This window comes from Engraulis encrasicolus, chromosome 19 (genome assembly GCF_034702125.1).
Source record: "Engraulis encrasicolus isolate BLACKSEA-1 chromosome 19, IST_EnEncr_1.0, whole genome shotgun sequence".
In the NCBI taxonomy this organism is placed as follows: domain Eukaryota; kingdom Metazoa; phylum Chordata; class Actinopteri; order Clupeiformes; family Engraulidae; genus Engraulis; species Engraulis encrasicolus.
In genome coordinates, this window is record NC_085875.1 from 13,088,641 (window position 1) to 13,106,140 (window position 17,500).

At 41.8% G+C, this 17,500-nt stretch overlaps 2 protein-coding genes across 4 annotated transcripts in view; one reads left to right on the plus strand and one right to left on the minus strand.

Annotated features, from left to right (window-relative positions):
• dnajc17 (DnaJ (Hsp40) homolog, subfamily C, member 17) overlaps window positions 1–8,696 on the minus strand; it is a 116,779-nt gene extending 108,083 nt beyond the window's left edge. The window contains exon 1 of the mRNA XM_063183659.1: window positions 8,497–8,696. Within this exon, the coding sequence (XP_063039729.1) occupies window positions 8,497–8,583 (87 nt within the window). The 5' untranslated portion in view covers window positions 8,584–8,696. The remainder of the gene's footprint in view (window positions 1–8,496) is intronic.
• A 6,245-nt stretch (window positions 8,697–14,941) lies between these two features.
• inf2 (inverted formin 2) overlaps window positions 14,942–17,500 on the plus strand; it is a 41,922-nt gene continuing 39,363 nt past the window's right edge. For 2 of the 3 annotated variants that reach the window (XM_063183665.1, XM_063183664.1), the window contains exon 1: window positions 14,944–15,085. The gene's annotated coding sequence lies outside the window, so the exon portion shown is untranslated. Of the gene's footprint in view, window positions 15,086–17,500 lie in introns of all 3 variants that reach the window. The other variant, XM_063183668.1, reaches the window with a different exon arrangement.

Genomic DNA, 17,500 nt, shown 5'->3' on the forward strand with positions numbered 1-17,500 from the left:
GCCTTATCTCCCTCTCCCCTGAGACAGACTGAGAGTGGGTGGTAAAATGGCCACACCAGGCAAGTAACCCACTTAAGCGTGCCTGGCAGGGCCTACAATTACATACCGTTTCTCTCTGGCTTAGGAAAGTTAGCTTCTAACTGTAATGACCCCAAAACGATCAAGGGCCTAAGCTTAAATTTGAACACACCATTTGAGGAGGTGTGCAGGAAAAAATGCTCCAGTGCCTTATTTCAAAGCAAAGGCAGAGGAAACACTTCACTTGAGTCATTTTCTTTAAAATGGGGGGAGGACTTAACAACGTCCTTGGAGCAAAGAGTTCCTTGCAGCAGACCCCACAACGGATCAACTAAGTTAGCACCCATATGCTTACAATAGCATTGCCTCAAATGCACTTTAAATGTCCTGGCATTTGATCTACTGTAGATGTTAAATCAATTCACATTCACATCTTTCCTTGACTTCAAAATGCTCTTCATCCGAGTCCAACAAGAGATGAAAGACTCCATGCAACTTCACGCAGGCAGGCACCCTCCCTTTAACCCGCTGCCGGGATGTAAGTTACGTACACGAAAGTCAAGTGAGTGAAATCCATTGATGCATAGAAAAAAGTTGAAAAAGAAATCCTCCATGCTCCTGAACCTCACAATTTGATGTGCCGATGGGAAGGACTCAGTTCAAGTAGAGAGGGAGGACCACTGGAGCCGGTCAGTGATCAGTGTTGCCAGATTGGGCTGTTTCCCGCCCAATTGGGCTGCTTAGGATGGCCATGTGCGGGTAAAAATGGCATTTAGCAGAAAAAAACGCCCAATTTTTGCCATAGAAATCAATATTGGGCGGGATTTTGTGCTTCTAGGCGGGTTTTGAGCATGTTTTGGGCTGGAAATCATCTGCCTCATCTGGCAACCCTGTCAGTGATGTCCAGTCGTCATTGTAGATGTAGATGTTTAACTTTTTATTAATAAAGGTGCAAGACCTTGAGCCGCTCTAGCAGTCATGCATTTTTTATACATAAAAAGTAAAACAACCACATAGGGCTGCACGATTGGAAAATAATGGATGGAAATAATATAATCATGAAATCTGTTATTAATCACAACTATTAAACAATAATAAACAACTGAATTTTGTGCAGGATGGTATTTAAAAATCACAATCCCAAGGATGTATTATATAAAGGGATGAACAAAATAAAACCGAAATAAAAAATAAAATAAAACAATAAACTGACCTACTCCAGTGATACTATCTGTCTGTTAGGACTACAACTGACTAAGCTTACATTTTTCAAATTGACGTCGGACATGTTCTGTTTCAAGCAAAGCAGGTAAGCTTAACCTGTTTCAGGCATAAAACAGTGTGTATGCAATCAGACGCAACATTACCCTTCGAATCAATTAAAACATTCAGCATACGATGCCGTCTGATGTCTAGGGATGCACCGATACCGATACTGGTATCGGTATCGGCTCCCGATACTGCTCATTATACTCGTACTCGTACTCGTACTCGTCAAGCACTTGCCGATACCAGCTACGAGTACTACTATTACTCAAATGCAAAATCTTGTCATGTTCTGTGGACTTGATGGAAAAAAGTGACACCTCATACATTTACTAACATTTAAATCTACATGGAAATGGACAATAAAAATATCACAGGTGGAAAAAAACAAGGCCATGCATTTATTTTCATTGTATTTTGGTGGTAAAAGGTATCGGTATCGGTACTCGGTATCGGCAAGTACACACATTAATGTACTCGTACTTGTATCGGTTTTCAAAAAAGTGGTATCGGTGCATCCCTACTGATGTCACAAGAAAAATGCCCATTACAACCTCAATTCTTTGACACAAATTAATTCACATGAAAATGAGATGCAGGGGTGACAGAATAGGGGCAGGGTGAAGAGGGAGAGGACATGCCTGGACTAGCCTGATTATCATCCACTTTCAAATCTCTTCGATCTTGGTCTGACCAAGAGCATAACAATTAACATTTCCCAAACGGCATGGTTGGTCCGCATCCCTTGGCTTGCTACTGGATGTTTGCTTCCCAACAAAGAGGGAGGAGTTCCCGATATTTTTGGAGCTCCTGGCCTGACTAGAAGCAACGCTGAAGGTTTTGCGTCACTATCAGGGCCCGGCCTGGCTATGCCTGGACATGGCTGGACATGCCTGGACATGCCTGGATATGGGGGACAAGGCTGGATATGGGGGCCAAGGCTGGACACACCTTGTCTCAGTCACTGTCACCCTGCATAATGCTCCGTCAGAACACAATGGGACGACATGACAGCATCCTTAGACTTTCTCACAGTGACGTCAAACAAATCCCATTTTGAAGTGAATCACAGTGGAGTAGTCTACCGTACGTAAATGGCACTATATGCAGCTTCGAATGCATTGAATTGAAGATATCTGACATCTGATATTGTTTATCAAGCAGCTCTTATTGACCTTCGATTGACCTTGAGGTTCTAGAGTCTGTAGCTGATGATTGTAGGACTGACAAGCCAACAAGCAAATAAGTTGGAATTACTGTGCTGATTAAATGTTCTCCTGTAAAGACACACAAATAAAATGTAATGAAATACGAAAATAAAATTAACTCATTTGAATAAAAATGTCCCCGTGTCAGCAACACAGGCCTAGCATCTGAAACAGAACAGGCCACAGACAGCCAGGCCAGCTGCTCAGGGCTGCTCCCTCTCTCAACCGGAACCGAAGCGAGAGCACTGTCCAAACCAACAGCCATGGACTCCACAGCATCATACACTACACACAAACACACACACACACACACACACACACACACACACACACGTGTATGCGCACACACACACACACATTACAAACACCATACATTACACACACACACACACACACACACACACACACACACACACACACACACACACACACACACACACACACACACACACACAATAATACGAAACTGAACCCTAAACCAGAAACGTGTCCCAGACAGCCTCGCTTCAGGCTCAGCGCTCGGTCGGATTAGCATACGCTTGGAAAAAGGCTTTCCAGGAGAACAACAAATTGCAAGCAGTCCTGGTTCACTAATTTCACCCCACAATTCCCAATGAATGAAGGAAGCAGAGAGAGACTGAAACAGAGTGGGGGAAGAGAGGAAGTGGGAAAGCGAGAAAGACTTACAGGAACAGAGGGAAGGGTAGAGAGAGAGTAGAAAAAAACAGAAAGACAGAGAGAAAGAGAGAGAAGTAAATTGATGAGGGAGGAAAACAAAGCCCATAAGTGGTTAACAAGAGTGGAGAGCAAGGAGAGATGGGGGTGCTAATGTGTTGACGTGTGTTTGGAATGGCAAGGCTTTGTGACAGCTGGTCAAGACATTCTGACTGAAAAGAATGGTGGTGGTGGTGGTGGTGGTGGTGGTGTGAGGTCCATCATGAAACTGACCCTAACACGTGTGCGTATGTATGAGAGAGAGAGAGAGAGAGAGAGAGAGAGAGAGAGAGAGAGAGAGAGATAAAACGCAGTATGTGACATGTAGTTACTGCACATGTGAATGTTGGGTGTTTTTCTTCTTCTTTTTTTATGTGCATAAATGTCCATCCAAAAAAGGTATTACATGGATGCGTCACCACCACCACCTTACCTACAACACAGTTGTCTGGCCAGACTTTAAAGCCTTTTTTTCACTTTGCCAGGAAGTGTAGTTACTGCATTCTTGTCCCCCCAGCCCCTCAGTGGGCAAGGCACAACAGCTTTGGGATGTCGGAAGGAGGAAGGGAGGAACGGAGGGACAGAGGCATAGGTGCTGGAAAGCGGGGATGCAGTGGTGCATTGGCAACCCCACTTTCAGGCTCCCTAAATGAGGCTTTCTCAACTTTTACTGCACACCGTTACTGCACCTTGCACGGGTGAGGCATAAATGCAATTCCGTTGTGTGCAGTGTGCAGTGTTCACTTGTGTGCTGTGGAGTGCTGTGTCACAATGACAATGGGAGTTGGAGTTTCCCAATGAACTTTCACTTTCACTTTCACACTAATTAGTGGAGTGCAGCAGCAGCAGTAACATTAAGAAATAAAGAATCAAGAATGGGTGTGATGTGGGGGGTTTTTTCACTCTTTGGCTGAGCAATATAAGCTTACTGTATAAATATGGAACGGAATAAATACCAACTTTCCAGTTGAAGTGTGCCCTGAAGAAGGCCATATGTGGGTCAATGACGTATAAGGCCTTTGAGAGGTCAATTTTTAAAATACTTCAAATAATAATATATTTACCAATTTTCTAAACATTTGGAATGTAGTCTACACATGCATGTGTGTGAAAACTTCAAATAATGCTATTTTTTGTGCTTTTACACTCAAATGAATAGGGCAACGACCTTAAAAAAGTAATTTGGGGCGACCGTGATTTATCCCAAAATTAATAGATTTCCTTAACATAACTTATATTTTAATAAGTATCAGTAATTAATTGAACTGTTTAAGAATGATATACTCATGTGTCCTTTCATTTATTGCAAATGATGTTAAATACATTTTATCGATAAGGGCAGTCTCCCCCTCATAAAGCAATTACATATTGTTTTTTACTCATACAATCCATAAAGCTTATTTAAAATATATAGGTATAGTATCCACTTAATCATGTTATACCAATGAATTATATTTCATCCAAAATGGACAGACATGATTTTTTGAATTTCCTACAGAATTGAATATTGTCGGTCACCCCACATGACAGGTGGTCGCCCCACATGATGAAAACAGCAGGCAATTAAGGTTTTTCAATGATTTGATAGTTAAAACACATTTAATACATTTTATAAAGAATCAGCATAACTTATTTCATTTCACATACAAACATTAACAGTTTCCTTACTATTACTGACAACTCCATTTTGAGTCAGAAGGTGGGGCAAGCGGAACAATATACTGCAAAGCATTACACGGAGCGAGACATAGATATCATATTAATATTTTCAATACTAAAGCATTTAACACTTGAAAAGCATTTTCCTTTTCATTTCATTAATCACTGAAACATACAATGTTTGTCCTTTCATTACTATTTCACTGAACAGTTGATCCGCGGCCTGTAGCGAGCAGTCTTTTCTTTGCTTGTTATTGGGGCCATCTAGAAGAAAGTTATATAGTTAAACATACACATACTTAGAAAATGAATTGAAAAAGTAGAATGAATGCTTAATATTCACACATTTATCTGATAAAAACACAATAATCAAAAAGAAGTAGGCCTAATCCTGGTCATCTCTGAAGTAGGATAGAAATTATTGAAATTTAGAAAACATAAGCTTATATATTGAAATATAGAAAGCTATTTAAAACAACTAAATGCATATAATACATGAAAACATTTGAATACAGAAACTGCAAATACAGGATATGCGTTTTCTATTATTTAAGCAATTAGTGGTGGTCGCCCCACATGATGCTCGGTCGCCCCAGATGATGTTTTCAAGTATAATCAAATATAACAGGCCAATGCTTAGCTATAGAACCCAAGCAAGCTACTTCTCATCACATATAACTGACAAATTTACATTTAAAATAAAGATTTGAGCACAAAACTCATTATTTACAGTTTTACGCTGGTGGCCCCTTAGTCATCTCTGAAGTAGGATGGAAATGATTGAAATTTTGAAAAAATGCATGCTGAAATATAGAAAGTCATTTAAATAACTAAATGCCTATTATTAATTAAAACATTTGCAGACAGAAACTACAAATAAAGGATATGTGTTTTCTATTATTTGAGCAATTAGTGGCGGTCGCCCCACATGATGCTCGGTCGCCCCAGATGATGTTTTCAAGTTTAATCAAATATAACGGGCCAATGCTTAGCTATAGAACCCAAGCTAGCTACTTTTCAGCACATATCACTGACAATTTTACATTAAAAATAAAGATTTGAGCATAAAACTCATTTTATACAGTTTTAGGTTGGTCGCCCCACATGACACCAAAACGTGACGTATACACTGCAGCAGTTTTAAAGTGGATTTATTTGTAAAGATGAGAGTGACTACTCACCTGCTAGCTGTCTCAGTAGGACCCTCACCATGAGGCTGGTTGATACAACATCCTCTTTAATATGAGTGTGAAAATTAAAGCGCCTTAATTGCATTTTCTTGATGGTCGCCCCAGATGATATTTCAGACAATGAACATATTCGGACAAGATTAGTTTGTTTATTAAAATTGAAATGTGTGTGCAAATGTTTCATAACTTTGTCTATAAATGAAACACAAGTTTAAAATTATGCCAAATAGGGTAAGGATTATATTTAGATTATTTTAATTTGATTTAAAACCAGTTATCCATACAGAAGTCAAGGCCGGACGGTCGCCCCACATGATGTTTTCACACTTCAGATGGCAGAAAATGGCCAATAGCAAACATGTTCTAAAAAATAAGAGTGGGCATGTGTGTAAGGGAGGTGTTAGACATACATGTTAGAATTTTATTCATTTTAGTGTTATTAATAGGTAAAAAGTTCAGTCGGACAAAAAAAGCAAGCGTCACGTCTTTGACCGAAACACGTGGGCATTGCAGCCAAATAAAAAGCATAAAAAATAGTCCTACACCAAACTGCAAGTCAGCCTACATGCTACTGGCACTATTATAAACACGTTCGGTTGCATTAAAAGCAAGCAGCTGACTTCTACTGAGTAGACTCTACAGAAATCAAGATCCAACTCAAGTGTTGCTTTACTGCTGACAAGCGTCATTGCAAAAGATGCCAATTAGCATACTTCCAAGTATCTGCACTTAGTTTTTAGCATCACAAAAGCAGTTTGGACATTTCTTTAGATGGTACATTGTAGGCTGTGTTTTACATCACTTCCCCATTCCTACCATTAAAATGGTCACCCTGTCTGTGGTTACAGATTTTGTGTTTCTTTCTGTTCAATGCTCCCTGTTTTGTACCACAGTATTGGGCAGCAGATGGAAATGACACAAGTATTAAAGACTTTTTTTGAAGTTAAACTGTTAAGTGTCAAAAGTAAGCACCTTTACAATACACTAGAAAAGTGTATCAATTGCTAGGCCTAAGTTTAGGCTTGAAGTGGACTATAGGAAACAGCCTACATTCTACACAAACCCTGAGTTGTGCTGCCGCAGTTTCCCAAAATTGAGCAACACTGCCATCTTGTGTCTGAATCTATCCCCCAAACATAACCTGTTGGTGTCAGATTCTTGTATTGACAACCTTATAGCCAAAAATAACAATTCTGCTTCTGCAAGGTCAAGAGTGAATATGATTGTGTATTTAATTAACTAATACTATTTATGCAGATTATAATGGCGCTAAATAATTATTTAAGATAGACAACACCACATATAGCCTATAAGAAATGCTGGCACGTGAGTGAAGTTTAAGCAATGGCCCTGGGTAAAAGATGACAGAGAAATGTATATGCTACCACAGCTACAATCTTTGATGGTACTACAACAACATCCTCCTCATATGATGCTCATTCAGGATATTGTGGGACGTGTCTTGGAAATGTTACAGACACAATGGAAGAAGCACATCAACTCACACAGAGACATTATGTGCAACTAGACAAGTGTTGCTTCCGTTTTGGGCGGCCTGGATGTAACAGCAACTTGAATACAATGTAGCTACGACCACATTTCTACATAAGTAGGCTAGGTCCTGTGAATTCGTCCACGCTACTTTGTGCACACATGGCATTTGATAGGCAACTGCATCCCGAAAATGGTAGGAGTGTCAGTCACTAACAACACAGAAGAGGGTCGTGTAATCACGAGGAATCATACGACTGACTATGATGCAGTCGAGTTATTATAAAGAATCCGTTAGACGACATTGTAACCAGTGTTGCTGTTCCCAAAGAACGAATTCCTCTGGTAAGAGTGGCAAAGCTGCCATGAAGAACTCCTTGGCTGCTTGTACGAGTGCAGCTCGGTTGCACATAGTAATTTTGTATTCAAGTGACGTCAAAAGCAGAAAGCCTCTTATAAAACTCCTTACAGTGCTAATGTGTGCAATGTGTAATGTGAGCTCAATATTTAGTATATAACCCCAAAGAATCTAAGACTACATCTCGTGCACAGCTCACTTGTCAAAACATACTCCAACAGATTCCCTGATTGACGCTCCCAACGCAGGACGCTCCCCTGTCGGCTCGCTCCCACTAGCCAGACTATCGGTCCCACCGCCATATAACGGAGCTAGTTATCTTTTTGATGTTAGTTTTTTGTTTCTAACCCTAACCCTAACCCTAACCCTAACCTTAAACCTAACCTTAACCCTAACCTTAACCCTAAACCTAACCCTAACCCTAAATTGCTTTTAGGCCTATGTGGCAGTGTATGATAATACGTGAAATATAATCGGGTGGGACTACACGTCCGGGAGTGATAGAAACACCTGGGACTACATGTCCGGGAGCGATCTCAGTTGGGAGTGTCCATCTACCACCGCTCCAACATACTCCAACAAAATCACTCACGTCTTTCGAAGTAGCTGCCTCTTCGATTCCGAGTAGGGCATAGAGGTCCATTTCCAAAATCTCTTTAGTCGCTTTACTCGCTGCCATGTTTTATTTACGTAATAACAATATCCAGTAAATAAAAGGTAAATAATATTAGCGCGTCCTCAACGTTTTGTTTTTCACCTTTCAACTCGGAAACAGTCACTTACTTCCTGTGAACGGCATGCTGGGAGATGTAGTTTTTAGCTGTAGAGGCGCTTTTTTCAATTAGGCTTATCCAGCCCAAGCCTACCACTTTTTTATTTCACAATTTTCATATTTCATATAGATATAACACAAGTAATATTTACGTAATTTAGGCCTAGATGCTATGTGCAATGTGGGCTTCATGAGAGTGAGCCGCTCCAACGAGTCCAGTCTAGGCCATGTTCCGTTTTTTTTTTGTCTTGCATCCATGCCTTTTTGACATAGGCCTACCATGACTCTTGCAATGTGACTATGCTCCATACATTTGTTCATTTCCCCACGTGCACCCATCATCATCGTGCTCACATACCCTACCCCCTGGTTGGGAATAGGCCTAACTGCTGCATTAGGTCAAGGTAGTATCCCACTTAATAATTTCATGGGTTCTATTAACATGTGGTCTTAATGTGAAATGTGCACATGTGGCAAAGACTGATTTCCACAAAACTACAGAGTCACTTGTTGAAGATAAGCTATTGCCCATGTTCTTTCCGCTGGGAGTGATGATAACGAGAATGCATCCGAGAGGCTGCAACTGAGCACAAGCCCAGGCATGCTCTGGAAACAGCCTACTCCAACAGCCCTTATTTGATTCTACTGTCAAGGTATCGAACCATTATTAGAGAGGGGAATGAGTGGAAACACACACACACACACACACACACACACACACACACACACACACACACACACACACACACACACACACACACACACACACACACACACACACACACAGGAGGGGACAAAGGGGTCACTTGTCCCAGGCCCAAAAGGGGGCCCAAAATTGGGTCCTCATTACATATTGGATTTGGGACCCTTTCAGATGTCTTTGTCCCGGGCCCTGCACACACACAAAGGCGCGTGCGCGCACACACACACACAGACACACACACACACACACACACACACACACACACACACACACACACACACACACACACACACACACACACACGCACACACACACACACACACACACACACACACACACCAGGGGTAGATTTACATTACATTCTAAAATCTACCAGTCACTCACAATTTTTACCAGTCACCATTTTTACCAGTTCATATTCAACCGTCCGTTCCAAACATTGTAATGCCAAGTAAGATCATTTTCAGATCAACACTTTTGTTTCAGAGGTCATAAATTTAGTTATTGTGATGCCAATAACTCTTTTCATTACCAATTTGCTTAAACCCTTGATGTTGAACGCTGCATATAATTTAGCGCCTGTAGAAAAAATTCACCCGTCAAGGTGACTGGTCGGTTGACATATTTCACCTGTCAAAGGCCAAATTCACCCGTCATTGGCAGGTGGACGGGTGCTTATTTCCATCCCTGACACACACACACACACGACACACACGTTCTTGCACTTCTGAATCAATGCCTGCTTCTTGTTAGTCCCTCCATGCTTCCATAACATTGAGAGTGTGTGTGTGTCGGTTGGTGTGTGCGACTACACCACTTTGGATAGCCTATTGCACCCCAAGAATTCTAAAGATGTAACACTAACACACTTAAAGACACAAGGCCTACTGTGCATGTACATGAAAGCAACCAGAGACGTGATTTCCCAAAAGTACAAAAAATGTTTTATTATTCACAGACAAATCGCATACAAAGTATATCTTTTTAAGAAACCATGGTACCAAAGTCAAGTAGGCCCTACTACAATTCACATGCTAAAGGGAAAAATTGTCAATGGGTTCCTGTCCCAGTCTGCCAACAGGGAGTCAGCACTGATCAACAATCTGCTGTGGTAATTATAATGAAGTCAATCTAGTCTAACGACACACACAATAAGTGCACCTTTTGTCTTTATCCAGTGGTACCAAATAACGCGTAGCCTCTTAGTACCGATGGGCCCGCTGGCAGGCCTGTTCACTCATTGCTGAAAAGACTCAACTACATCATAACAACATTGCCATGACCAGGGGTGTAGTGGGCGCGGTACGCGCAGGTACGCAGTCCACCCACTTCTCCTGAAGTGAGATTTTAAAAAAAAAAATCTCCTCCCCATGTTTGAATTAAAAAAGGAATGATCCCATAGCAGTATTGCAGGTGATTGACCAAACAGATGAAAACGGAGAAGCAATGACAGTAGATTAAGGACAGGTGGGGGGGGTTTGACATGATAAGTTGCCTAATTATTTGATGACGCGTGTACCCCCACTTTAAAATTCCCCACTACACCACTGGCCATGACTACCATACGAGAGCTTTAAGTAACAGATTAAGACTTGGTCATTACAAGTGTGGTGAAAGTTAAGTTATAACATAGGCTCTGCACAAAGGGGTTATAAAAGACAAAGGATCAATTCTGTTTCGTATGATATGTCTTTTTTTTTTTAAAGATATTTTTATGGCCTTTTTGGGCCTTTATTTCGACAGCAGGACAGTGAAGGTGCGACAGGAAGTGAGTGTGGAGAGAGATGGGGCAGGGTTGGGAAACGACTCCATCTGGACTCGGTCCCCATGGGCATACAAGCCCAAGTGTGGGGGGCTTAGAGTGCTGCGCCACAGCGCCCACCGTATAATATTTCTGAGAATTTTGTCTCACCAAATCTAGGTCTATTTCTGATGTTGAGCAGTTAAAATGTCATTGCATTCAGCATAATGTATAATGTAAGGTTATAATAATTGTTATTTCAACAACGAATATGGCAAGTGTTGTTCACCAATATTAGTTAGGCCTATGTGTCGTGGGAAAAGCTGTTTCCAAACCCTATACTGTTTTTTTTACTGTCACCAAAGGCAGCCATGTGTTGACAAGATGATCAAAGGAGCCACTTATCACTGAATGTGTCAGCCTCAGTAAGATGTGTATAGGTCTCTTTTCTATTGTTTCTTTGCCTCTGTCTTTGTTAATGATGCAAGCACGGCAGAATAATAAAACCTATGTGGCCAGGACAAAGCCCTGATGAAGACCAGTGCGGTCGAAACATGTTGGCTTTTTTAATCATGTTTTAGCCCTATGACAATAAAGGCTTTTTAATGGACTTCCTCTTTTTCACCTGGAGTTGCCTGGATTTTTCCCTTTTTTGAATTGAACTGATCCCCTTCATCCAAGAGCACCCAACAAATACACTTTAAGAAGATACTGCGACTTGTTTGAGCTACCTGCAATTTTGTGTTTTACTATGTGGCCTTATTGGCTTTCTTTGCCATGGAATATCAATGTGGGGGAAGAACATGAAGTAGATAGCTTACAAATAATAAAAAAGACACTGAGTGTTTCTCTTGGTTGAATGCTCTGTTTTATTGAACAGCGTTGATGACGCATCTGCATTCAGTGGGTGTTGATCTAAATCAGGGATAGGCAACTGTAATAGGCCGGGGGGGCATATGCGGCCCGCCTCCTCTCTCAGTGCAGCCCTTAGATAAAACATAATTAATAATGATGATAATAATGGTGACCAGATTGTTTTAATTCACTACTTAATCAATCAATTGTAATTGGCCAATAGAGAACACTTTTACAATACAACACAATAACACTTTATTGTCAGTTTTCACTGAAATTCATTTAGCATCCCTGAACAAGGCTCATGTAAGGGAGGACTATTCCTTCCAAATAACATTGGCAGTCAGTGAGCAAACAACTGCACCTCTAACTCTGCAGTCAGAGTGGTCATATGAAAAAAGTGAAGTGAAAGCCCAACTGGGAAACTCCAACTCCCATTGTCATTGTGACACAGCACTCCACAGCACACAAGTGTTCACTGCACACTGCACACAACAAAATTGCATTTATGCCTCACCCATGCAAGGGGGCAGCCCCCAATGCCGCCCCAAGGGAGCAATGCGGCGGGATGGTACCATGCTCAGGGTACCTCAGTCATGGAGGAGGATGGGGGAGAGCACTGGTTAATTACTCCCCCCACCAACCTGGCGGGTCAGGAGTCGAACCGGCAACCTTTGGGATACAAGTCTGACGCCCTAACCTATAGTGATGTCAACAATGATCGATTCAGCGATCCGAATCGATGCGGGGCATGGATGATCCAGAATCGATCCGGCAAGTTCCAGAATCGATCCGGCAATTTTTTTAAGTTTCAATTACTTCCATGGATATTTCGGGAGCAAATGAATGTTAAATTAAATAAAAGCACTTCAAAACATTGCAAGACAGATACAGACTAATACAGAAAACAGCCAATAAATTGTTGCTCAGTATCTGACTACTTGTATTGCCTCATCATGACTGATTAAACATTTTGCTTTGCTTTCAGTAGAAATGTAATGCATTGTTATGCATTGTAGAATTGAATCGAATCGGATCGAATCGAATCGAATCGCTACCTCCCGAATCGTGATCGAATCGGATCGTGAGGGCAGTGCCGATCCACACCACTACTAACCTAATGACTGCCCATGGTCCTCCAATGGTGGCAATGAAAAAAATGTGGCAGTCCTTACCAAAGTTGCCCATGCCTGATCTTAACAATGAAAACCTCAATGAGCCAAAACAAAAACAACAAACATTATTACATTACATTGCATTTGGCAGACGATTTATAACCAAAGCGACTTTCAAAAGAGGACATAATCAAGCCAACATCACAAGCAAATACAAAGTGCACAGGAAATATACAGAACAACAAGAGCAGTAGCAAAGAGGGGATAGTTTTTGTTTTTTTAAGAGTAAATTAAGAGTAAATCATGAGTAAACACACACAAACACACACACACACACACACACACACACACACACACACACACACACACACACACACACACACACACACACACACACACACACACACACACACACACACACAAACTAAACTAGACATCATGTCAAGAGGCTGCCCTGGGGCTAGGCCAGCTCAAGCATTAGTCTAGTAGATACTCTCGAAAGAGGAAGGTCTTTACTTGTTTCTTGAAGGCTGCAAGAGATGTGCTTAGTCTTGCTGCCTCCGGGAGACCGTTCCACCACTTGGGTACAACAACTGAGAACAAACTTGAATGGGAGTACCTAGAGCGACTGGATGGCAGAACCACATGAGCGCTGGATGAGCGCAGTTGTGCTGGATGAGCGCAGTTCTCTTCCAGTAACATAAGGCATTAGTAGGTCCTTCAGATATGCTGGGGCTGTTCCTGTGATCGTTTTGTAGGCAAGGGTCAATGCCTTGTGCTTGATCCGGGCGGCAATCGGTAGCCAGTGCAACTCAATAAATAACAAACAAGTCTTCCTCAAGATTTACTGCCACTTTATGTCAAAACTGCTCCTGTGTAAATCAGTTTGTCATGCAAGCCCACTTGTTTTCTATTCTATGGTAATTAAGTTTCTAAGACCCTATAATACTCTTAGGCCCACCACACCCGTTCTACATTTGATTAGTGACATTCTGATAGACTACAGTAAGCCTATTTGGGTTTGTTTGCTTCCCGAGTCAAGTCACGTAACTGGATTAGTGGACAGAGATCTCATTGTGGAACCCTTATAATTCTCTGAAGAACCTAAAAGTTCTGGGAAGAATGCAGTTTTCCTTGGGAGAACCTTTATGGGTTCTTCCTTAGCTGTAATCAAAGGGTTCCTTAAAGAAACATTGAGTTTCTCTGAGGAACTTTCATGAAAATCTGAGGGTTCTTTCAGCTCCTCCAAATTGAGACAAACATGTACTTGGGTGAATTTTTAATTTTTATAGTAGGCCTATATTTAGCCTATAATTTAATTTAATAATTTTACGTGTCAAATCAGATGTCCTCATTCTCTGCAGATAAGTTCATTTCACTTTAATTTGTATGCATGCATACAGAAATAATAATGCATTCTGTGCAGAATGTCCATTTTCATCGAGTACAATCATCATAATCAGGCTATTCATGAATGCTACATCTTCAGGGGCCAAGGCATACTCTTGTAATGGCAACTCACTCACAACAGATGGAAGAGAAATGCATCTCTACTATCAGCACTACAAGACTGCCTGAAGGTGACATTCTTTGGAAATGTGTCCAGCTGTGTGTGAGTGTGTCCAATACGAAGAACCGACTGATCTGCTGTTGGTGATATCCCTTGGCGTCAGAAGGGCTTGTGCAAGCAGATTCGCTTCTCTTATCACAGGTTTGATTTCTGGGCGGTGGACGACCTGTGTCCAGTCCAAGTGGATATGCATGGAGCAGGGAGAGGGAGGGAGGGGTTATTTCAGTAGCAGCAGCAGCATCCTCCTACCCATGTGTAAACTCCAGGGGAGCTGAAACGTTATCGTCACTCTCCGGCGATAGTGTGACTGTGCGTTTGTCAGGAGCCGCGCTTTGAAGAAAAGTGACTAGAGAAACAGACTTGCCGATAGATTTTAGCCTACTTAAATGGGACATTTCCAGAGATCTGCGATGGAATAACAGCAGGTAAAATGCGAAGTGTCCTACAGCACTTATCGACTAAAACACTTATGGTTTGAAGCCATTTGGTAAAAAACTGATCTGTCAAATGTGTGTGCATGCTCTATCATCGGTGTTTATGCTGTCATTGGGTCTGTGTCCACTCGCCATATTTAGATGATATAGCCTATCCTCCTACAGATTTATTTTATGCCTGCCCGGCAAGCCGTGGAACCGTTATAGCATTTCTTCAGGTGTAATAATTCGGTTAAACGGATGGATTATGATCGCGCAATAACGAGGTTCCATGCATCAGCCAATTGCTTGCATGCAGTTGTGTATGGGATGTGGAAGGATAGAGTTACAACTAGAACTCTGCATAAAATAACCGACCGTCGTTTGTGGAGCGCCAGGCGCTCCGTGTAGGCAATGCTGAAGTGGAGGCAAGCTGTGTCAATCTCTTGTTTGCCCTCCATCCAAGAGGGACACCTCGGAAAATCACTTGGTCTCAGGCGTGCCATTCTCTGTTCGGGAAGCACTAAACGCATCCTTTACAAATTGTGTTCGGTTCAATTATGCCAGATTTCGATGGGAAAAGAAGAAAACATGCGCATTACACATGGATATTTCTGTCCGCACAATCCCGTATTCTTTCACAGGACGAGCGTGGGCAGTGGAGTGACCGCGGGACCCCATCTGAAACTCATCGCCCACGTTTGTTCACTCAAATGACAATAGTTAAAATCAAAACACTCGTTATGCAATCGGTTGCAAAATGTGTTTTGCTTCCCTGTGAACCGGCACATGGATGCGCAATCCTGTCACACATGGCATGGTGCACAGAGTCCCTTAACATGTGATGTCATTTCGTTTTACATGTTCTGCATTTTGCACATTTGTTGATCAGTGGTGCTGGCTGAAACAAGAGGGAGCAAAGCCCAAGATGCATAGGCTGCCAGTGGTTGTTGTTATGTTGGTGCAGAGAGAAATAATAGCAAAAGAACGTGTATTTTCAAGTGATTTTGATGGGACTGCCATTTGTGGGTGAAGTAACAGTGATTCTCTACCATAGGCCCACGTCCACCTATCATTTCTGTCTGAGCGGGTGAAGTGGAAACCTGTTGAATTAGACATGAATAAAATATGTGGCATTTACATTGTGTCTGTGAACTGGCCAAACCATAGGGGCCTATGACTTAAGTCTTTCCAAAAACAGCACGCTTTAAACAGTATGCAGTGTAACATTAGCTGTCTTGCAATGTTACTGCGCACCATGGCCACATGAGGACAGGATGGTGGATAATGGTCAACACCAACGGAAAGTGAAAATGCCTTTCTGTCATCAGATCAAAGGCTTCCTGGAAGAAGGCCGGATTCTGTTATGCCTGTGCCAAGTCATACAATCCAGTGGAAAGTTCCAAAAATTACTGAGTGAGGGGAGTTCCACAAGCACGCCATCTTACAGCAAGAGAGTTTACATCTGCCTGGACACTCATCACAGGCAAATGTTCAATCACTTCAACATGATCTTTACATGTTCAGCTTTACATGGACTGGTGGTACAGGCTTAAAAGGACGCCGCCAGAATTCCCAGCATTTGACAATATATTGTGTTTTCCTTTTGTCTTGTCTAATTGAGGCTGCGTCCCTAGAGAGTATGTCCCACAGTAGATAGGGCAAACTATGACTATGGGCAAATTCTTGGGAGCGGGCTAGGAAGGGTGGGAGCGAGGGAGTGTTCCAATCGAGGTCAAGATATTAAAGATATGGTTTATAGGGAATGTTCAGAAATAGCAAACAAACTCTGTGTCTATGTTTGCTCCTTACACTCGGGAGGAGCCTTTTTTTTCGTAATTTATTTGAATTGGAAACAGCTGTTGTTGCTGGTGCTCTGCTAGAAAATTATAATAGTCTTGGGCTGTATCCAAAATCTTCTCTTGCTCCCTGCATAGTTCGCGACAACATGAGAGGCACAAGTTGTGTTGTTTTGTTCCCGGAATTAAGTTTGCACTAAGCTTGCACTAAGACCGCACTGAATGAGTCTCCATCTCGGATTGAGCCTAAAAAATTGGTTCTGTCAGAATGTTTTTTAACGAGAAAAGGGTAGCCTAATCCGTGTCCAAGAAGCTTAGTTTATAAGAGTTATCAAGACAGAGGGAACCAAAAAAGGAAATGTAAACAACAGAAACAATAGCACTTGTTTGGGGGTGGCTTATTTCCTGAGTCAGGAATTGTCTTTCCTTCCTGCAGTCCAGCCCATGCATGACCTCTTGCTGGAAATCGAAAGTCTGAAACTCAGCTGCGGACATTTATACAAATAGTTTAGATTCCACGGCTCCTCCTTCAGAGCCATGGCTGTATATAATAAGTGCTTTATAAGATCTATCTGTAAATACATGTTCTAAACAGTCCGATAACATGTTATTCACACAGTTGGAGAGT